This window comes from Leptosomus discolor, chromosome 8, assembly GCF_034619465.1.
Source record: "Leptosomus discolor isolate bLepDis1 chromosome 8, bLepDis1.hap2, whole genome shotgun sequence".
In the NCBI taxonomy this organism is placed as follows: Eukaryota; Metazoa; Chordata; class Aves; order Leptosomiformes; family Leptosomidae; genus Leptosomus; species Leptosomus discolor.
The window spans coordinates 38,256,950-38,279,924 of record NC_141398.1 but is presented as its reverse complement, the minus strand read 5'-3'; the positions used below and the strand labels follow the sequence as shown (position 1 = coordinate 38,279,924).

At 41.7% G+C, this 22,975-nt stretch overlaps 1 protein-coding gene across 2 annotated transcripts in view; it reads left to right on the top strand.

Annotated features, from left to right (window-relative positions):
- Positions 1 to 6,488: 6,488 nt before the first annotated feature.
- Positions 6,489 to 22,975, top strand: part of DCDC2 (doublecortin domain containing 2) — a 67,524-nt gene continuing 51,037 nt past the window's right edge. The window contains exons 1-2 of one of the 2 annotated variants that reach the window (XM_086469389.1): positions 6,489 to 6,781; positions 11,424 to 11,475. In XM_086469389.1, coding sequence (XP_086325515.1) covers positions 6,489 to 6,781; positions 11,424 to 11,475 — 345 coding nt within the window. Of the gene's footprint in view, positions 6,782 to 11,423; positions 11,530 to 22,975 lie in introns of both variants that reach the window. The other variant, XM_086469388.1, reaches the window with a different exon arrangement.

Here is a 22,975-nt window from a genome sequence, read left to right as displayed (position 1 = left end):
CACAAAAGTCATACATACTCATCAGATTTCCTGAGAAGGGCAGTCTTCTGGTGATGAGTTCCAAGCATGTGCAGTAAATTTAGGGTTACGGTCTTTTTATCCTCCGGTTGTCACTCATAGTCTTCCTCATGCTAGTTGAATCCTCCTTCTTGAGCACAAGCCAGGGCCCCTTTTCTGGTGCAACCTCCTCTTGTAACAAGCAGTCTTGTAGATGTTTGCTGGGTGTCTCCTTGATGTCTGGCGTGTGTAGATAGCTTTGTCTCCTTGATGTCTCCTTAATGTCTCCTTGATATCTGGAGCTTTGTCTCCTTGATGTCAGGCAAGATGCTACCTATTTATTAACTTTGCTCAGCAAATAGCTAAAACCATCCTTGTGGGGGAAGGAAAACTCAGGAAAACATAGACACAAGTGAAACTAAACAAAAATATGCAAGTAAAGCTTTTATGTGTCACAGTGAGGCCTTAGTTTGTCAGGGTTTAGCTCTTTCAATGGAAAGCTTAAAAAAATGTAACATTCATATTTAGAATAATTTCTCTTATGTGAACGGAATCAGGAATACTCCACTGACGATCTCAGGTGCCTTGACCAAAGGTAGCAACAGTAACACAGAGAATGCTTTGCCTAGAATGGATGACTTCACTTTCCTTATACTATACAAAGACCACATGAAAGATATTTTTCAACTTTCTTCCTACTTTAGCTAACCCCCTGGAATTTGTTTCTCCATGGAGAACCATTGCCTCATGAGCCTCTAAGGGGCAGCCAAAGCCTTTTCCCTATGTGACCCTTTGTCATGTCAGATGTCTCAAGAACACCGTTAGAAAAGACTTGTGTCACCAGAGCTGTAGTTTAAACTGTGATTGTCTAATGCTTTTTTTAAAAAGCAAAAATAATTGATCCCAGTTTCTAAGGAGTTTTTAATGTGGCATTTGTGTCCCGGTGTCCCGGTTTGGCTGGGATAGAATCACAGCCCAGCCATGCTAGGCAGGCTCAAGTCAGCCAGGGCAGCTGCCCTGAGTTAGCTACAGGTGTAGCCCATCCCATGATGTCATGGTCATTATAAAGGAGGAAGGCTGACTAGAGAGAGGGAGCTCCTGTGGGGTTTCTGCTGGGGCCTCTTCCAGGGACTGCTTTGTGGTTGGCTGTGACAACAGTGTATTCACTTGAGTGGGTATAACTCTGTGTGTCTCTTAGTATTGGTGGTGTTTCATTAGATCTGTTCTCACTTCTACCCATGGGTCTGCTCTCCTTTTTGCCCGATTCCCTTCCCTGGCCAGTGAGGGTTCATCGAGTGACAGGGCAACTGTTACAGTTTAGCCCTGGGTACAGGAACCTGCAACAAGCTGCAAAACCTTTCCTGGTCCTGAAATGGCAGAGACCTCATGGCGTGTTGCTGCTGAAAAAATGACCCTATTTGATGCTATGCCACAGCGCTGCTCTCATCATGCCCCCAACATGCGCTCATTATGTGACCTCAGGCCTATCACGTGATCCTGACACATGACCTGACTGACATGGACTCATGCATCAACCTCAAGCAAGATGAGAGGTCTGACATTACTCCCTCATAGAGAGATTAAGTGTCTCTGTATCTAAATTGTGTCAGTGGGTTCAGTGGTTTCTCTCATTGTCACATTGAGAACGTGACAGAAGATTGCTTAGGAACTGAAACAGTGGTGGGGACAAGGGGTTGGGTCCTGGAAAGGCAAGGAGGAGCTGATTCTCATGAATGAAAGCCCTGCTGTCACAGGCTGAAGTGTTTGAACCTTTCTTACCTTTTGGGCAGCAGTTGTGCTTAGGCAAGATGGACAATGTGCTAACTTCACACTGTACGGGAAACGCTCTGGTTTGGTTTTGCTTCTATTACTCAAGAAAACACAATGTTTTGCTCTGAAAAGGCTGGTGTGAAATAGCGGGCTCTGAAGCCACGGTGGGCTGGACAGTCACGGTTGTGTTCCAGGGGCTGAATTTGAAGGTCTTGCCTTAAGAAAAGGGTGAGATTCTGCTACAGCACAAGCAAAGGGATAAAGGGCAGAAATACAAGCAGCTAAATGTTAAAGATGAAGTCTTTAGAGGCACAGCTGTTAGCTATGTAAAGGTTAAACTAAGGGTGAAATCTTGTATTGCCATTCTTCAAAGGACTGGTAATGTGCACCTGGTTTTGGACAAAGATTTTGCCCACCAGTTTGAGACTGCCTTCAGGCTAGCAGTGCTCTGGTACCATTTATTTCATTGCAATCCACAGAAGTGATGGTAAGGTGCATGGCCATAGGTAAAGACCAACAGTATTTTGGAGCAGCACAAGTGTGGAAATGGGTGCATGAGTAGAATATTCAGTGGCTTGTTCCTATGCCAAAGATGATGTGTAATTGAACATTAGGCCTAAGATGACGAACCAAAAGGGTAGGATCTGGCATAAAATAGCAGATAGCTGATGTATCACTACTTTAGCACAGAACAGCGTGAAGGTCATCAGTGTTTCTGTTTGGGTTTTTTTACACATAGGCATGTTTTTAACACAAACTTTCATTTCAGGTTGCAATAGATCAACTGAGGATGGTAAATGCCTGGTTCTCCCCTTCATTAGCTAGAAGAAAACCAGCAGCAAGTAGAAAAATTCAGCTGTTAACCAGTAACAGTAGCCTATTTGACTTCCCTCATCCGGAAATTGCTCCTTTTGTAATGGTTAACTGCCCTGTCCTAACTCCCAGCAGGGGGGTAATTTTCCCATCAAAGGAGGGAAGATAAAAGGAAAGAAATTCCTTCAGTCACATGTGTTGAAATCCATTTGGAAGAACAACCGTTACTATACACTAAACAATTCCAGGTAGGAAGGCCTAGACCAGTTTTAGTCTTGTGACAATCAGTGGTGGGGAAAGGGGCTGTTAAAGGAATTTGGTTTGAATTTAAGGCGTTCTCTGCTTATTTTCTCTCAAGTTCTACGGCTTCTTGTACCCAAGGTGTGGCAAAGATCCAGTGGAATTGAAGCCTCTGTATTTTATTATGCAGCTTCCTGGAAAAACCAAAGCAGATAGCATTAAAAACTATAGACAAAGGTCATGTCCCATGCATGTCTGAATTGTTTTCAATTAAACAAATTTAAAATCAGAAATTAAAAAAAAAATAAAGAAATTTAGTCAGAATTTGTTTGGACACATCACTCACCTATTCATCGAATAAGCCCATAAAACACATGCTTGATTTTTTTACAATATTTAATCATCTGATGAGATTAAAAATTAAATCTATTCTGATAATGCAATATCCAAAGTTTCTTCTCAAACATTGGACAGTCTGGAGATGTTTGGCTGAGAATTAGCATGGAAAATGCAGCTTCAAGTGGATCACTTGTTTATGAAGATGTTATAGTTTAAGATGAAAATGGACTCAGGATAATTTCATGATCTGATTATCTGGGAAATCTAAGGGAGTCATCTGATGATGGTAGAGGTTGCATCTGGTCCTTAACATGTATATTAATATTTTTTTTTTGCTATATCATATCTACTATGTAGAATTATAGAAATTGACTTAAGAAGGAGTGCAACATTAACCCAATTTGACTTTACATTATGTTCTTTGAACCACAAATGGGTTCTTTTACATTGTTGTCTATTGTTTTCCTGTTTTAGTCTGTTACTGTATTTTTGTTTTTTTTAAAAAAAAAATTTGCCCAAGATTATTCTGATGTACCAGGCTACTGTTCATGGCATATTTCAAATTTGAGCTTGGTTTAGTGGGGCTACTCACCTCTGAGTTCAATTAACTGAAACTATCCAGACAGAACTGCAGGTCTGGGCTAACTTAGTGAAAGTGCTATTGGCTCTTGTGATGGATCACGGATTGTTAAGAGAGCAAATTATAACAGACTCACTCAACTAAAGAACGATAGGAGTACTGAAAAGCTTTTAAATATTTCAGGAATGCAAATAACTAAAACTTATCCAAATATTGGGGGAGTGCAGTTTAGTTTTGTGTTACTAGAAAATTTTGCCTGTTCAGATGGCAGGATGAGGGAAAAGCACCCAAACAGTGTCCATAACATTTACATATCATCTCAAAAAGACATTCAGAGGGCATCACGTTAGTGGGCACATTAAAACAAAAAAATAATCAATTGCTCATACATATATGCAATTAATCTGTGTAGTCCTAATTTCAACCTCACTGGTAATTTTTTTTTCCCCTGTAAGATCATGGCCCAGCATTACTTCTGAATTGCAGCGAATGCAAGCAGCAAATGGCAACAGGTGACCTTGTTGCACAAAATCATCAGATTTGGGATGTTAGAACTGTGTATTTTGAAACCTGTAACCATAGAAACCTCATCAGGTGATTGCAGTTTAGAAACTAAAGAAACTTGAAACCTGCAATGCACCAGTGATGCTCCTTGAAAACCCCCTTACTCTTCTCATTTTGATTTGAATATCGAGAATTCTCATTAGTGGATATTAGTAGGCATGACTAGTGATGATTTTATGAAGTATCAAACAGAATAAATGATCAAATGTAAAATAAAACTTATATTGCCAATGCTGCTAAGACACCCCTGTAAAGTCCCAGACCTAAAGTATTTGTTAACCAATGATCATTAGTAGTTAGAAACAAGCATAATATGTTAAGAGTCCAAGATGCCTGCTAGATAGGATTTATGATGGTACCCATTGTGTATAATTTTTGAATCATGACCAAAGCAGGTATGAGCCAAGAGCCTATGAGCCAAGGATGTGTTCCTTGACCATACACAGCCAATTCGAGGAGTGGTCGAGACCTCCAACTCATGGACCGCTTACCCAAATTATACCACCTACTCAAAAGAGAACAATAGAAGACTACGACTGAGGCTGCGTGCTAGTGCTAATGTGCATCAGAAGAAAGAAGAAACATTGAGAGGATGATAATATGCACTGTATAGACTAAATATGTATGAATTTAATACATAAATATTTGATTGCAATGTGCAGGTGGACATCTTTGGGAAGGATTGCATGTCCCTGGTGCGTATTGTTATTAAAGGATGTCTCTACTTATCTAACTTTGTGTAGATAAGTTTTGCTTACCCACTGCAGATTTGCAACAACCTGATGCAAAGATCCAGTTTTCAGGTGGTACTTCTAGTAACTGACAAGAAGGAAAGTAAGAATGGAATAATAGGCATGATTTTTCAGTTGTTCTTTGTACATGGACCATCCTGCACACACAAGTGATAATTATTAGATGTTAATAACGAACCAAAGGCAAAATCAGGCACTGAACAACTAAATCTCCAGTGGAGAGAGCATGTATTGGAATCAGCAAAGGGACAGAGAGAAGAAGCCAGGGCAGAGGGTCTGAAGCTGCCCCTCATGTTGTAGGAACTGCCGTTTGGCTGCAGCTTGCCCTTGCCTCCGTGCTGGGCCCGCAGCCAAGCACGTCTGTGACTTGGATCTGGTCTAGTAAAAGTCTGTTTTATTCCTGAGGAGAAACGCTGACCCCTTTAGTACGAAATCCCAAGAAGAGCTGGCCAGATGTGAATGACATAGATGGTTTTCAGCCACCCTTCTCTGCCCGCCCCGGCGGAGCACGCTCCAGGCCGCAGCCTGTCCCCGCCTCGTGCTCCCGGCCCTTCCCCGAGGGGCCAGAGCCCGTCCGGGGGAGGGCCCGCGGGTGGCTCACCCCGTACTCACCGACACCCGGGCGCGGGGTACCGCTGCCGGCGGGTACAGGCCGCTCGCCCGCAGCCGCCGTGTCCCCTCAGCTCCACCTCGCCCGGCCCAGCCGCCGCCTTCTCCCCGCCCCGCCGCCCCTGCTCGCTGCGGGAGCGCTGAGCCGCCTCAACGCTTCCTGGCCGCTGCTACCGCTCACTGCCAGGGCAGCTCCGCCGGCCGGCCCTTCCCGCGTGACGGGAAAACCTGACGCGCTGCAGGTGAGAGGCGGCGGCGGCGGGGCGGGCACCTCGGTCAGGTGCGGGGCCCTCCGTCCGGTTGCCTCCGTCTCCGCGTCCCTCTCCCTGCCTCTGGGCACGACCCCTTCTCGTCCTCCTTCCCCCAGCGTCTCCCGGTGAATAGTTAGGCCGTGTTCTGTGTCAGCCGCTGCGCTGTGCCGCCCCTGGCGCGGCCGGTGTCTCTGGGTCTAGCAGGCTCCTGGCGGGCTCGCCCGGCTGGGCAGGGGGGAGGACAAACACATGCGGGATGAAGTTTGCCGAGGGGCGGTAGCGGCACGGCTTTACCTCCAAGCAACGGTTTTTGCTGCCTTGACGTAACCGCGTTACCTCCCCGGGAGCGGCCGCTCCCGCCGGGCTGAGTGCGGTACCTCCCCGCGGAGCCGGGCCCCCACCCCCGCCGCCTCCGCCTGCCCGGGGGGTGTGGGCGCGGGCGCCTCCCCCTCGCGGGGGGCCGTCGGGGCGGGGGTGAGCGGGGCGCTCAGGCGGGGCCCTCTTCCCAGCGGACGGGCGCTGGCAGCGCGTCGGGGTGGCTGGGGCTGCGCCGGAGGGCCGAAGCCACCGAGCATGGCTAGCCCTGGCGCGAAGGGCTCCTGCCTCTCGCAGCCGATGGTGAAGAGTGTGCTGGTGTATCGCAACGGGGACCCTTTCTTCCCGGGGCGCCGTATTGTCATCAACGAGAAGAAAGTGTCCAACTTCGAGGTGTTCCTGAAAGAGGTGACAGGCAGGGTGAAGGCACCCTTTGGAGCCGTGCGTAACATCTATACCCCCCGGGGCGGGCATCGTGTCCGGCAGCTGGAGGAGCTTCAGAGTGGAGAGCAGTATGTGGCTGGTGGCAGGGAAGCCTTCAGGAAACTCAAGTGAGTGGCTAAATAGTAACATAAAATTCACATGGAACTTGAATATCAGCATTAGGGGTTTGGCACTATGGCAGTACTTCAGAGGCCTTCCCCCTGACTTTTATTAGTCATTGCAGAAAGAGGACTTAAATGTGGTGACCCAAGGCAAAAAGAAAGGTAACAGGTAAAACTGCAAAAGAGCTTTGGGGACGAGCCACAGAGAGGCTGCTGTTCCCATCAGTTGCATAGTGCCATCTCCTTGACACGGTGGTAGAAAAGGAGAAGCAGCCCTGTAACCCAAAGGACATGTGGCAGTGGCGTGTTGTGATGTGTGTGCTGAACCGAGGGACGGGTGTCAGTGTTCATGCTCGGTGGTAACAGGGAGAAAGCTGTAGAAAGGTGGAGTATTGACAGTCCTGCTGTGAAGTTGAGGACCCTGGGAATTTAATTCCCAACACTTCCTTTCTTGCTTATTTTTAAAAAGTCTGAAATATTCTACCCAGCTATCCACCTCTCCATCACTTCTGTTAGTTTCTGGTAGGTATATAGCCTTTTTATGACCAGAATAGCAGAGTCCCCCCTGTTATTTAAGAGATGACTGACTGCTTTCTTTTCCCTGCCTGGACACCAAGAATTAAGCTGAGAGTTTCTGTTTTCTAGTGAGTGACTGGGAAAATACTGTGGAGGAGATCTGGGCTTTTCGGTGTGCCTCCCAAGTGGCTCTGCATGTGATCAGGTTCTTAATTCTGGCAGTGGATTGCATGGTCTCAGTTGCCTAATTACACGCTTTGTTCAGTCTTTAGGGGCATTTTTCCTACAGTTGAATTAAAAAAAAAAAAATCTCAAAATTGACAATGCCTTTCTAGTGGTTGGGATTGGTGGTGGTTGGGAACTCATATGCTAAACTACCAGCTTTACAGGACCTCATTCATCTTGATTTTGTGGAGTTGAGGGCACTACATTTCTCAGGAGACGTCATTAAGTTTCAGGACGAAACTGTGAACAGGATCTCTGTCAGCACTCAGAAACTCAGGGTTTTTGTCACTGACTGCTGCTGAAGGTTTATTGAAGTTTCTTGCACTTAAGTGGCAAAGCTAGAGAGGAAGAGGTGTGACAGGCTAAATATAACCCCTTTTCCTCTGTACTCTTCCATGTCAAATGCAGTGCTCAACTCTTGAGAAAGATCTGCAATATCTTTTTGGTATCCTGTGATTCGGTGCATGGCTTAAAGTTGTTAATTGTCAGCCCATCACGTTTCAGCTCCCTAAATGTGTTTTATGTTCGACAGACAGGCTAAAAGTAAGTGTTTGGCATTAGCATGCACTGTGTAGAGAATTGGGCACTCTGGATTTTTTTTTGGGTGGGAAAAAGCGTCTCTTTTTGTCATTTTATGTTCTGTGGTCAGAGTGTTATGGTGTGAGCTTTTCAGACTTTAATGGTTGCAACATGCAAGAAGATACTCAAGTATTTAAGGTCGACAAAGAGAATACTTTAAGAAAATCTAACCTAAAGGATTTGGTTTTATACATCTCTTGATAGTATGCTGTAGTCCTGTGCCGTAGGGAGGATAAACGGGATGACTTGAGATCTATTCCAGTTCTGCATTTGGAATTGGAGTTCTTTATTATTCGTATTTATTTATATCGTGCTGTAAATGTTGGCAGTGCATTTACAAATGTTATTTAAGACAGGCTGAAGGGCTTAATGTTGATCTTTTCTTAACTGGGTTGTAAACAGAATGATATTTAGGGAGACATCTTAGCCAGAAAAGTCAGAGGAGAGGAGGGGTTAGTTGAAAGGAACAGTAGTCTGTAAGGAATTGAAGGAATTAAAGAAAAGAGCTTATGTTTGTCTATGTGTCACAGGCAAAGATAAAGCAGTTGAAGCTATGGGAGACCAAAGCATCTGCCCTAAATGATGAGAGTCTGGTCTGATTGCAGCAAGAAGTTTGTACATTTTTCACAGTTTTTTTTTTTTTTTGCAGTGATGCTTGTTGGACATATTCATTGCTGTGACAGACTCTGCAGGGCTGAACTCTGAAATGGAAGTTTGTGGCTCTGAGGCGTGGAAGCATAATGGAAAGGAGAGAGTATGCAAAGAGAAGCAGAACCTGAAAGTGTCATTGCTCCACTGCCAGCAGTGCATTTGTTTCTTCTCAGACGCCTTATGCTGAGAACTGAATGTTTTTCTTCCCTGTCCACAGTGAATTCTAGACTAAACTGTGCTTACCTTCAGCATGTGAACCTCTGTCATTCCAAGCCCTGAATCTTAACATCTTGAGATAGATACCTCTGAGGTTATACAGTTAATATAAACTGCTGATACATTTCATTTTTAAAATAAAAATAATTAGCACTTAAAAATTCTGCTTTTAGGAAAATATGTAGAGTTTTTTTTAAAGGAAGAATTATTAGCCAATGTTGGGAATTTTCGTAATATATGACAAGTTTCCCAGCTCGTCTTGTCATTTACGGGTGTGCTAAGTCAATACACGTTTTTGGTGTGTATGTGGTAGGGTGTGTTGGGATATTGTAGTTGTTGCAGTGGGGAATGAGAATGCACATTCAGGCCTGCACCCCTGTGGAGTTCTTCCCTGACTCTCAGCTTCCTGAAAGAAAACTGTCTATGCTGGAGCTGATTTTGATTTTTAGCTTTTTTTATAGTGTGCTACTTTACCCTCCTCCTTCCTTTGCCCATATACTTGTATCTGTGCTCATTAATTAATGGCAGATTGTCCTCTCTCCAGCAGTGCCTCTTTAAACAACGCTGTAGTTTCATCACTGGCTTGGATAGTCACTGAGTGGGAGTATTTTTGCTTTCTTAGCAAGTGGTAATACTTTTGTTAAGTATTTGGTCTGGGATTTTGTTGAGTGCCGTTCTCCCAAGAAAAGTCTTTGGCCTTATTTAGACCTTTTCGGATTTGTAGATCCCTGAAATTTGACAACTGAATGCCCAGACCTCTGCATAGTGAATTTAAGGCTTTGACTATATACTTGCTTTTCTTTGCTGCTTAGTCCTTCTTGAAGTAATTCACAGATGCCCAGAAAACAAGAACCACAGTCAGCAGCTGTTATTATAGGCTGTTGGAAATGCTTTGTCTGAGACATTTTATTTCTTGTAGGCTAAAGACTTCTCTTTTTTGGTCTCAGGAAAACTCCTTCCGCTCAATGTGGAGAGGCTTGCAACAGTTGTTTTTGGTTTTAAACATGAGGTTTGGACACTTTGTTTTTAAACATTGTCCTACATTGCTTCATTTGCCTTTTCTGAAGCTCTGCCATGTGCTTTCAAGCATTGCCTGGAAGCCTTGCTGTGTCTTACTGTTCCTGCACACTAAAGCCTTGAAATCCTTGTGACCATTCCGTGGTACCTTAGTAAATGCTTACCATTCCTCCAAAGAATGAACGATGCTTTTTCTTTTTCTTCTACACCTTCAACTACAGAGCATGACATTACTGGAGGGCTGCAGATGCATTGCGAGCTTGGAGGTCTTTTGGTGAGCCTGCACTGCTGCTTGCCGGCGGGTATACCTGATGTTCTCAGATAGGGTCTTTTAGTCTTAAAAGCCTGGCAAAGCACCTGTGGTTTCCCACTAAAGTGGGAATAGGGAGAACCTGTAACAAATGCCCATCGCCTAATGTTGAGTTAGATGCTACTGGTGTAGAATAGATGCCCCAGCCATTTTTGTTCTCATGTTTAGCTCTTGGCAGAAGGTGCTGAAAGGTGCTGCTGTCCTGAGTTCTAACTGCCCCCAAACGTATCTCTTCCTACAGCACTGAGAACTAGAAACATCTTGTAGTACCGGCAACTACTGAGAGCTGCATTCATGAGAAGAACTGCTCTCATGTCTCTCAGAGTGCTAAGGGAAAGGAGTTAGCATAGTTGGGGTACCTGGACTGTTGCCTGTTTGCTAGTCTGTGAGTTACTCGTGCTTGAAGGCTTATTTAATTCCCTTTCTTTGGAAAAGCAACATACAGCTTATCCATCACTGTGTGCTTTAACTAACACTTTGGTGTTAATGCAATGTTGTTGTGAGAATATGTACTCTGATGGAGAGCAGTATTGTTCAAATAGATGTGGTTTTTTTTTCTTGTCCAGTTGAGGCTTATATTTTGTCTATTCATAAAATAATTGCAAAGATGCTATTGGTTTGTCCCAACCACAAGAAACTAGGATATACAGTGTTCAGATGTGTCCACGTCCTCTTGAAACAGGAGTGGTGTAGATCCTTTTAAACTTTAGCTGAGCTCCTGGGTTAAACTAGGGTATGGAGGAAAGTTCTGATGAGGGACTTACTGTGAGAAAGTAAGAGGCAAGATGATGGCTTTGAAAACTCTGGTAGGCTGATATTGCGCTCAGATTTATTGATCCACCTCACAGTAGTATGTGAGTTTCTTTCTGGTAAGGGGGTTATTGATGGTCTGTTCTAAACACCAGTGACTTGAAGGTAGATGGCTGGTTCTCCTCTGTCTTTTGTATTAGCCCAGAGGGCCAGCCTGCAGATTTATGTTAAAACTCCTTCATTAAAATCTTGAATTAGTTACTTTTTATGTTATTTTGAGGCATGATAAATTTTAAAAGCTTAACGTATGAAAAAGTGTAGAAATGTTTGTATTATGTAAGTTAGATGGTTCTGTAAATAATCAAAACTTTTTTCCTTCTACAGCTATTTGGACATTGGGGAAACAAAGAAAAAACCTGCTGAAGTCAATAACGAGGTAGGATGTCTGAAATGTTTAAGTAAACCTGCAGTTAATGCTAGTGACATGCCTGCATTTATGCCTGATTTTTATGTATGTCTATTATGTTTAATACTAATATAATTATCTACCATTCTGAATATATTGAGTGATTGCTCTGAGCATGATGCGCTGATTATCTTCTGCTCAGCTTTCTGAATTGCCACATCCAGTTAAAAACTTTCAGTAAAGAAAATCTGTTGTCTTCGTTGGATCTGGCTATAAACCCAAGGGAGCTATGTTTCATGCAGAAAAAGATGGTGGGAATGAGAATTTGGGGAGGTTTGGGCCAGCAAATTTTCTTCAAAACTAGATATTTTCTCTGGAGAATGGCATTTTTGTTCAAAAATGTCACACTTAGTAGAAATAAATGTCATTTTTCCCAGCCACTGCCAATGTCAGTTGTACATTTCTCACTGGTTCTAGTCCGTAATTCTCCAAGCTTGCCTGTTTCTCTTGAGCAGTGCTACACTATAGCATAAGGAGGGAACTGCAGGCTTCAAAAAACACTGTACATCGATTTTTGTGAGATGCGTGACTCTGCGTTATTTTTAACGTTGTGTTGTGTGTGGAGATAGCAATGATTCCAAACAAACATTTGAATTGCAGCTTCTGCCTGACAAGAAGCATCAGCTCACTTGTTTTTCAGTTTCTTTTGCCTTGTGCTTGCATGCTGTGTTTCCGGCAATTTAATGGTTTGTGTGGCAGGTGTCTTTAGATGGTAGGACACCTTGTGGTTGAAGACCCTCAAAACTGAGGCCTTAGTGCCCTAATGACATTTATAATGATACTCAGATACTTCTTATTCAGAGGCTATGAAATAGGACACTTGCATTTTATAATTAAACATAACTTTGTAACCTGTATTTTTTTCTTTCAAATGGACACGATCAACGGGAAGATCCAATTCGAGTCTGAGATGGAATTTGATACCATATAAATTTACTCTAAGTTGGATTTTTCCCCAGTTTGTTTATTTATGCAATTGAACAGAATATTGTAGACAGTTTTGTTGGTTTTGTGTAGCCATTCATGTCTCCCTGTTTTTTTTTATGTTTTTTATGAAGGAAAGAGAACAATTTTTTAAAATAGGAAAAGTTAATTAAACACTGATGAGGCAGCAGGGTTACAGTCTGTTGCTGATGTGTATGTAAAACTGAGCAACACACTTTCACATATGCACTAAGCTTTCCCATGTCTCTTATTCATCAATTCTATTTTCTTGGTGTCCTGAGTGTCCTCAAGTTTTGTGAATCTTGCTGAAACTAGTTACTTGCAGGGTGCTCAGGCAGAGAATCAAGTAATTCATCTCACTTTTAGTTGTGATCTAAGTAAGAGGTTATAATTTTAGGGCGGAAGTAAAATGTTTGTCCCACAGGCACAGCAAGGTGTAATTTGTGAATTGTCTCAGTGACTTCAGTAGGAAGGAGTTATGCATGTACAGAGAAATTTATGGGTCAGGTCTGAGTTTCTAGTGTTTTGGTGGGCTGGAGTGGGGACAGAAGAAAATAAATTAATAAAATTATTTGGTTGATTATTTTGCTCACTACAGCTTTGTGGGCTCCTTGCAGATCAAGGACCTGTGTGCTAGTCATTGAATAAAAAGCTCACTGATGGCCTCATAAACAACTCCAGGGTAACGTTAGGGTATGCTTTCAGACTTATCTTTGTCAGGACAATTCCTGCTCTCTTTGTGCTGGCGCTAAAGTATTAACCTGCTCTCCTTCATTAGCTCCACCTCTTTTTTCTTCCCCTTCCCCAGGATGTGGATGTGAGAACGGACACCAGCCCATTCTCATGACCTCAGTAGCGCTTCTGTTAGCCAGAGCCTGGAGACAGCAAAGGCTATTCTTCAAGCTTGCTCCTGGGGATTGCTTCCCGCCTTTCTCACCTGACAGCTGGCCTTGCTCTAACCATGGCCTTAAGGATGAGCAATCACCATGATAAATGGCCTTGTGCTACAGTGCTCCTGAGTGCTGGTGGTGCATTCAGAACCGGTGCAGGATTTTTTATTGCCTGTGGAGGGAGATGGTCTTGGAGCTCTTAGAGCTGTCTTGCCCCAGACCAGGTTTTGCAAGCCCATTGATGGTCGCCTGGTGGTGATGACAGTTTTTCTGTACCTGCATAGTGCCATACATCAAGGATCTGAAAGCTTTAAAAAGGTAGCACAGAAACAGCGTTTGAGAAATTCGTGTTCTGTGATTAAAGGCGATATCATCATGCTTAGGTACAAGGGTGTCAATTCTGGTTGTACGAAGCACATTTAATTTGGCATTGCCTACCTGATGAGTGCTTCTCAGAGCAGGTTTTTCTCTGGTAAAACAATTACAAATATCTAATTCCAATTCTGGTTAGTGAGGAGGGAGGCAAAAGGAAAATGGTGTGCAGCCACCGTACACTGTGTATTTGTATGCGGCTGTAGGTGTTCTTTTGTGTTAGTTAAACTGCTAAATGTTTGACATCTGCTTTTGGGAGTGCTTTAATGTTGTTCTTTAAACATAGCACCTCAGTTACTTTGAATTTGCATATAACCAGAAAATGTGTGTCAAACTAGAATTAAACAAGAAAAAATTCATGTTCAAGATATGGTGTAAATATGGTGATCTACATGCAGAAGGAATAGATGGGAAATATAAAGCATTAATTTCTTACTAAAAATCTCTTCTCACTTTTCTCATGGAGTGAGAAGACAAAATAAGCAGTCCATCAGAAATAGGTTTATCTTCTTTAGTGAAATTTGCGAATCTGATTTTGTAAGGAAGGCATTCCGGGGCAGGAGCAGGAAGAAAAAAAAAAAAAAGTTCTCCATCTCATGGATTCTGAGAACTCATCTAATTAAATCCTTCAGCATCTGTGCTTGTAAGGTGCTGAGATTTAACATTTGGGAATGGATTCTGTCCCTGACGAAAGCAGTATTATTTCTCTCTGTTGTGCCCTAGTTCAGTTTTAGCTGGAGCTTCTCCAATACCATGGTCCTGTTGACCTGTAAGGTGCAGGCCTTGCCTGATATGTTTGGAGCTAACAAGGGTTTACAGCTAGTAAGCACCTGTGTTCTCTGTGTGTCCCCTACAACTGACAGCAGGAGCTCTGGGGAAGGTGAGGTCCAGGTCTTAATGTAGATGTGTTGTTACAACATAGCGATGAACCAACTATGTAACGCTGTGTAACTCACTAAGCACTATCCATCTATTTAATGTGAGAAGTGGAACATGCAAATCGATGTGATTGTCTGTAAGATGGGTCTGGTTGGAATACTTTGGGAGGATAATTTTTTTTCTGTCTAAACAGATAGATTTATGGATGAGGGTCTGTATCACCAAATATGTTGTAATATCAGTAGCTGATTTCACCATAGGCTGTCTTTGGTGAAAGAAGGATGAGATGGGAAAGAGTGTATTAGATGTTCCTCATCAGCAGTGTCAGCATCCAAAAGTGCACAAGCAGAGCAATGCAAGGAAGCTTGTATTTCTACTTTTTTCTGGTGTAACAACTGCACATAGCAGTTTAATTTTTAGGTCTTTTTTTAAAAAAATAAGCATTGTTTTAAAAATAGTTAAAGTATGATAGTAATAATAATGCTCTTAAAATCTTGCAAAATAACTGTAGTCTTGGTCTGTGAAGCCCAACCATCAGTTAGAGTTGGGTCTTTTAGAAAATATTATTGAAAAAGCCCTTAGTCATTCTACTACTGATACAAATCAGGTTCCAAGGTGGTCTTTAGTGAAATAATGTCATCTCTTAGTATTTCCGATATCAATGATAGATTTCTTTAATCTAGTGTCTAGTCTCTTAAAATCTGTTTGCCAGTCTAAGGCCTTTGAACAACTAAAATAAATGGGCCAAATGCTCAGCTGTTGGAAAACAGCTGTTTTTTTTTCACCAGTCTACCCCAGATACGGACTTGAACTTACAGCACTGTTCTTCTGGGTAAAGTATTGTGTATAGACCTGGGTGAACTATTGTGTCAGTATAGGATGATGAACAAGGGAGGGCCACTCTGACATCTTATTGCAGGATGCTATAATTTATGATAGAAGTAAAATGCATGAAAATGATACTGAACATTTATTAAATGGCTCTAAGCAGCATGAGTTCCAGTAGTGTCGGTCTGTGGGATGTCTGTAGTTCATTGATCATTGGTGTCAGTAGACTTTGAAATGTGCCCAGGGCCAGGAAGGAGATGGGATGCTGTTGGTTATGCAAAAACCCAGTGGTAGTTGTGGTACTTTAACAGTCACTGCATTTCAAGGATAGTTAGGTGCCTTGATACCATTTTTGCTTTTGGAAATCTTCCTCAGACTGTCATACTTAGGCATGCGATGAAGGGAGTAGCTCAAGAGAAAATTGGTAACTGTGCAGAAGAAAGGAAGGAGTTTATAATGGGAACAGTCTGCAAGATCCTTTTCAGTTCAGAACATCAGTCTGTGATTTGTTTAGTTTCGCATTAATATCCAATTTTAGTTCCCCAGTTCCCAAGATCATCTCGATGCAGTAACATTTGAGCAATTATCAAGCACATCCTCTCAAGTTATCCCCTGTTGTATGCTGCTAGAGCTAGTGGGATTTTCAAAGCCGCATCTCTGTCTCTTCTCACTCAGTCCGCTGTTAGGTGTATTGGGCACTTCCTTGCCTGTTTGCTCTCCTTAGCAACAGCAGCAGCACAGCAGTTTAGGAGAAGCCTCTTAGTTCTCATGCTGCTGTAACACCAGATCGGTGTGCCACTCTGCTGATTTTCACAGTGCCGCAGATTCGCTTGACTAGGAGTGTGCGTGATGGTCAGAAGGGTGAGCTGTGGGTCATGAAAAGGGAGAAAGAAAAGATCAGATTAGAGCTAAAGGCAGTGAGCAGCAGTGAAGAGAGAGAGACTGCCAGTATGAGCAAATTTGTATATGGCTCAAGCATTTTACTGACATGGTAATACTCTTTCCCTTCTGATTTGCTGTTTATTCCAGGAGACAAGTTGATGACATGTTTCTCGCACTGTACCGTTGTGGTGGTTGTTCTGCATGGAAGGCTGGAGCAAGTTTCCTAGGAAAAGGCTGTTTTTTCAGTTCCTATTTGATGGCCTCTGCAACAAGCTAATCCCATCTTAGTTTAGACTTTTTGGGGAGAGAGCAGGGTAGAGAGTAAGTTCAGATTTCTGACTTCTCCCACTTTCAACCAGGGACAGGAGTAAGGGTGAAAGAAGACGCCTGTCACAGAAGTGTGGGGAAATTGTGTGTTAGTCTCAGCAGATAGCAGCCAGGCTTTTGGCTGTTTTAAATCCTCTGGCAGAGCCCTCACACTGTAATAATATGTCTCTAAATTTTTTACAGCTATGTTACTGGTAGGGAAAGTAGTAAAAAGATTTCATCCTGACCCAGGCTGAAGCTTTGATACAACTATTCCTCAGGTATGTTTCCATCCATTACTTCTTTTGGCAACTGAGCAGCTTGTTTAGCAAGAGATCCCTTTTGTACTGAGGTGATCTGCAAGTACAAATACATTTTAAATGATATGCTTGAGGAATCTAACAATTAATCTCTTGAAGAAATATGGGCCAACAGAGTTACCATTTGTTTATTACAAGCTTAATTGTTTGTAAAAGGTACTGAACATTGTTTTCCAATTATGATGTGTGAAGTATGGATATTTATATATCTCTAGGCACTATCTCTAGTCTACATGGTCTCTCCCTGTGCACTCAAAAAGATAAATTTTACTCGTTATTTGGGCTGTGTGAGCTGCTGAAGAATTAACTGAGCATATTTGCAAGTATTTGCAAGTATTTGCAAGTCCTGTAGGTAACGATTTGTTTTAAATTATCTTTGCTTAATAAAAATGTGTTCACCTGAAACCACCTTTCTTCTTTGACTTATGACCAACGTTTTTTTGAACGCGCTGAAGTAAACGGAATTTGCAGTGTGTTATTGTAAAAGCAAAGAATTGCTGGCACCGAAGAAAAGCAGATGTATTTTGATATTGAAGACCCAGTCTCTTGCAACTGAAAGAAAAAATGAAGGGTTATAGTGTTTGTATGAAACAGCATCTATTATCAAAAGTTCATACCAGGCCTGCATTAAGATGCTTTACTAACCGTATAGATAGATTTGCCCTTGGTTGATAGCAGACAGATTTTTCTTAGGTAGTAAAAACATTGAAGTTTTACGTTTGCACTTCACTTTTTCTCCTGGGTTTCTAGAATGAGGTGATTGTGTGGCAAGCTCTGACACAAGTATTTTTTGTGCTGCTCAAGATTCATTGCCATTTGTGTTCCACTTGGATTTTTTTACCGACTTATATTCTAGAAAAGCTTTCATAAAATTATTTGATAAAATTCTACTTATATGTCTTACTCTGTGTAAGGCACCTCGAGAGTTAGCTTTATACTATAGAGAGATAAGGATGATGTAGACTCCATTCCTTTGGTTTACCACTGTTTCCTGTGATGTTTAAGCAATGAAAACATCCTGGTCCCCAATTTTATAACATTTGCCTACTTATGGTGTGTTTATAACATTATTACCCATCAACTGGGAACTACTGTAGTTTTGTACAACGGAATAATCAATATTTTTACTAATGATGCTTCAGAGGATTGGTAAAGTTTCCTCAAAGCTTTCATACATAGAATAGTTTGGGTTGGAGGGGACATTTAAAGGTCATCTAGTCCAACCTCCATGCAGTGAACAAGGGCAGCTTTAGCTCATTGCATGAGCTGATAAATTTGGAATGTGACATTGTGTTGAAATATTTAACGCTTCAAAAGGTTAGTTATAAAGTGATGTGAGTAATAAGTGAGATGTTTGTAGTACCCAAGGCTATATTAATGGAGCAGTAAGAAAGGCCAGCTCTTAAACCTATATAAATCAAACCAGCACAGAGCACCTGGTTCAAGGAGGTTATGTTTTTTGTCTGTGTTTTGCTGCCATCCCATATGGCTTTATAAATACGTGTAAACCTGTAAATCTTGCCCTCTTTGATGAGGGGCACTTCTGGTAAGAAAAGGAAATAAATCAGATAGTCATACCATTTCTTAGCTATGGATAACTAGCCTGTGTCTTCACTGCAGCCTGTGAAAGTGCTGTCAGACCTCTGTATTTAGCATGTCTCTATTTAATATACACTGGAAAGAAAAAAAAAAAAAACTCTCAGAATGGCACATTTCTATTGGAAACTATTCTCAAGTGCATAAAAGTCACTTTTTTAGAATTAAATATGCAGCATGGTATGTTCAGAGCACAACTAAAATGTTATTTAATGAACAGTATGCTTTTCTGATATACAAGGATTGATTCTCTGAAGTGTCACATACCTCTTGCAAGACCCGATTAGCCAACAGGAGTTGGGTAGTTTACTGGATCTTTCCCTCTTTCCAGTCTATTTTTGAATAATAAATGTGAAAAGTATAGTGCAGTGTTCATAGAAGCAAAAACTATATGTGGAGGGGATCAGCAAATAGGTTCACACCAACAAAAACAAATATACATCGTTTTGCTACATCTCCATTTTAGGGATTATGTTTAGAATCACAGAATAATTTAGGTTGGAAAATACATTTAAGATCATCGCAATCAACCGTTAACCCAGCACTGCCAAGTCCACCTCTAAACCATGTCCCTAAGCACCACATCTACACGTCTTTTAAATACCTCCTTCTTTTCCCAGTGTAACACTATTGAGTCTGAAGCATTGCATGATCAAGCCCATCCATAGTCTTCTAAAAGGAGTAACATGTTTTTTGTTGATCTTCAGTCTTTCGTGTGCTCAGCTGAACATAAACATAATAGGAATTTTTGTATGAAAATTGTATTAAATTGGTGTATATATGTGCGCACACACACACGTTCTATACATGTATACATGTGTGGGTATGCACACATGAATTCAAAATGGTTTTCTTGCAAAAAATATTTTTCATATGTGTACATATGACAGTATACCTGAGACAATGGTTTGGCTGATGATAATTTTGTTTGTTTGGTTGTTTTTTTCCAACAGTTAACAGTGGAAGACATAAGTACCTAAAGTAGATTGTACAGTGTGTAGTATGTGTTTGCAAAGTGTTTTGTCTGTGTTTGTTAAATTTTGTGAATATTTAGCATATTTTTTAGTATAAGGGAAAAATGTGTAGAATGTAGTTATAAAGCAGTTGTGAGGGTGTCGATTTTACCATGTTTCAGTGAGATGCTGATCTGCATCTTGGCTTTGTATTTTCAAAGGGCTGTTACGAGGCACTCATCTGCATCTAACATTCAGCAACGCAAGTTCAACCGCAGTGAATTATGACTGAAGATGTAAGATGGGCTCCAAGAGAACTCTCTGTAGCATGTATTCTGAAATTTGAGTGTTTACAGAGGTCTCAAACACTGATGATTGATTGCCGCTCCCAGAACCTAGCCTGCGTGGGGTTTAGCTGCTTTGTTTTTCTCAGACTCTACAAGGTGCTTAGCAAAGTTATTTCACAGGTGGTAACTCCTCACTGAAGCAAGAAAGAGCCACACTGCTGTTGGTGTAAGAGGCACTGTGGGAAATAAATTCTTTGTAGAATAGAAAGGTAAAAATGATGGTGGTTTTGAGTGTCTGTGATCCCATGGTGTGCTTCCAACTGTGTTTAGCCCTTGTTGCCTTGCAAATTCTCATTTGATTGAATGCCTCCAACCTACTTACAGTTCCCTGTGAGTTTCAACTGGTATAATGCTTTCTTCTTCCTCCCCTGAATACGTTGCTGCTGTATGTTGCCGTGTGATACCTCAGATAAGTATCTCATCACAGATTATGAAATGTTGGCAGCATTTGTCAGTGGGATATGGAGGCTGCCCTTGAATGGGTCTTTTCAAACAAACTGAAAATGTACAAAATTTGAAGATAAAATCATAATGGGGCCAGACCAACGATTAATGTCAGTCTGCTTACAATTGCTGACGTAAATGGAAAAGTTCTGATTTACATCAACTGAGAATGTGGCTGGCAAAAGAAAATAAAGGGTCTAGGGTGCTAGTGATGCTGGTCTCTTAATGTAAGCACAAACCTTCCCCCAAGACCACATCGTTGTTAATATGTAATGCTGCAGTGCCAGAGGGGTCAGACTGTTCCAGACACTGCAATGCTGTGGTGCCTCCTACGAACAAAATAGAGGCAGAACCATGCAGTCTTTAATTAAATCCTGGATCAGGTCTTCCTCTGGGGTGGTTTGGCATAAGTCCATGTACTTCAGAGGAACTAGATTGATTTACGGTGGCTGAGCACTTGGTCTTTTATTAATGTATATTGAAATTATGTGGCTTGTTTTTCATAACCATAAATAGTTTAACATTGGTCAGACAGAAGTGGTCCTAAACTCTATGAAGTAATAACTTGAAGACTGTGCCAAAAAATAATGAATAGGACAGGTTAAGTAGAATAATAGTATATAGAGTGGGTTTTTTTGTTGTTGTTTTGTTTGGTTTTGTTTTTTTTTGTTTGTTTTTAATTTAAATCACAACGCAGGATAGATCTAGCCAAACTTTTTTAAAAAGGTGGCTTCAGAGCAGGCTAGTGTTGCTTGTGCTGAGTTTTTGCGCTGTTGTACTTAGAGAGCTTGATATACTGTGGTGTAGCCAGAACATATATTGGGCATCTGTAAGAGTTATCTCTTGTGCGTTGTGGAATACTATATTGTACTATATTGCACTAGTTGCTTGCATGTCTGCATGCTTGCCATCTTCAAAATTAAAGGTGGTGTACACAGCTCATTTGCAGGGCCCCTATGCAGGCTCTTCCTTCTGTTTGGTTTTTAAAATTTTCTTTTAATTTATATATTTATTTTCTCCTTTCCTCTCTCTCATTTGCAGCATCAGAGTGTCCCTGTGTCTTGGATTAATATAAAGAGTTTGTATTTCTTTTGGACCCTGAAGCAGATCAGGTGTAAAACATGCCTTCAGGAGGCAAGCAGTCCCAAACCCGATCGTTATCCCTCCCTTTCCAGACAAACAACAGTAGCCTAAACATCTGCCCAAGAGCATGTGGACCCCAAGAAAAGACACAGTACACTTGCCCTGACTGTTCATGTTGAGTGTGGCAGGAGACTTCAGAGAGTTCTGTGACACCGTGGTCCAGCATCTGCTTAATTTAATCTGGGCTGCTCTGCTCCAGGCTCCCAGAAGCTGAGATCTTGTCTATGTGCTGTGCTAATTACTTCTGGGTGTTTTAATAGTGTCACAGTCACCTTAGCGTTTCTGTGCACTGATTTTAGTGGTGTTACATTAGCAAATGTAATATTGCACTAATGTATTCTTTTCACCTATTAATACAGGAGGTACATTTGATTTAAACATGCTTAGCAGAACAACACAAGATTGTGTTTTGTTCTGGTTTAGGCCATGTTTAGATAGAAAAGAAAAATATTAAGTCTCTGCCCAAGCTGATCCCATTTTACAGTCCCCCACAGTTTGCTTGTTTAAGAACAGAGCTGAGTTACTAGGCCACAGAAGACTGCATAACCCAAAAGACGGACTTGCAAGCCAACGCCACAGTATCTATCATTGGCAGAAATACAATCCTTCAAATAATAAATGAGCTCTTAACGTCTGTCAGGTTGCTTATTTTCTCGGGGGCCCACTGATAGGGCTGCATGCAATAACATGATGGCCTTCTGAGAAGCCTACATCAAATTAATGGTTTCATCAGCTTGCAGGAACAACTAAATCATTGGGCACACCTGGGACTATTCTAAAGGGCTCCTTTATGTTCAGCAAATGCTTTCTAAATAGTTCCAGTAAAGTGTGGGTCATTGAAACCTGAGCATTGCAGACTGGATCAGAGAACTGAGTTTGATGGACTGTTTGGAGTGTGTGAGAGCTTAAACATAGGTATCAACAGCATAAGTGAGAGCTTAAACATAGGTATCAACAGCATAAGTGAGCATCGGGAATGGATGTGGAGTCACAAAAAGCGATAGAGGGCTTTACTAGTTACCTATTGAATGCTTTATAGGAGATTAGCCTGGCAACCTAGCAGCTATACGCAGAAAGGTGTAAGGACAGCCAAAGTTAAGTCATTCCTGTTTTGGATGCAACCTGTGTTTGGAGCCTAATAATTAGGACCTGATGCTATGGAAGTAGATGAGTATTGCCTCAGCCTGAGGCAGTTACTGAAGCATACTCTTTAGAAAGTTACCTTATTTTTTTACTGTATTCCGAAGCTCTCTATTAGGTTGCTTACGTTGGGCAAATAACCCTTAATGGCTGACAGCAGCAATAGAAGCGTTGTCAGGTGTTGCAGTTTAGGATGTGTTTTCTTTTTCTTCCTAGAGACTCAGTAAATTTTCCTCTCAAATTTTGGTGACAAACAACCAGTTATGGTCTGAAAAACGTGCTTTAAATGTTTCTGCAAGAATGGCTGAGCTCCCAAATTATTTGGCAGTCTCCAAAAATTTCTTTGCCTCCCATAATGAGCTGTGTGATAACAACCTCTTACTCTCTTTCCAAGCTTGTACTAGTACGTGTGAATCTTCCACCTG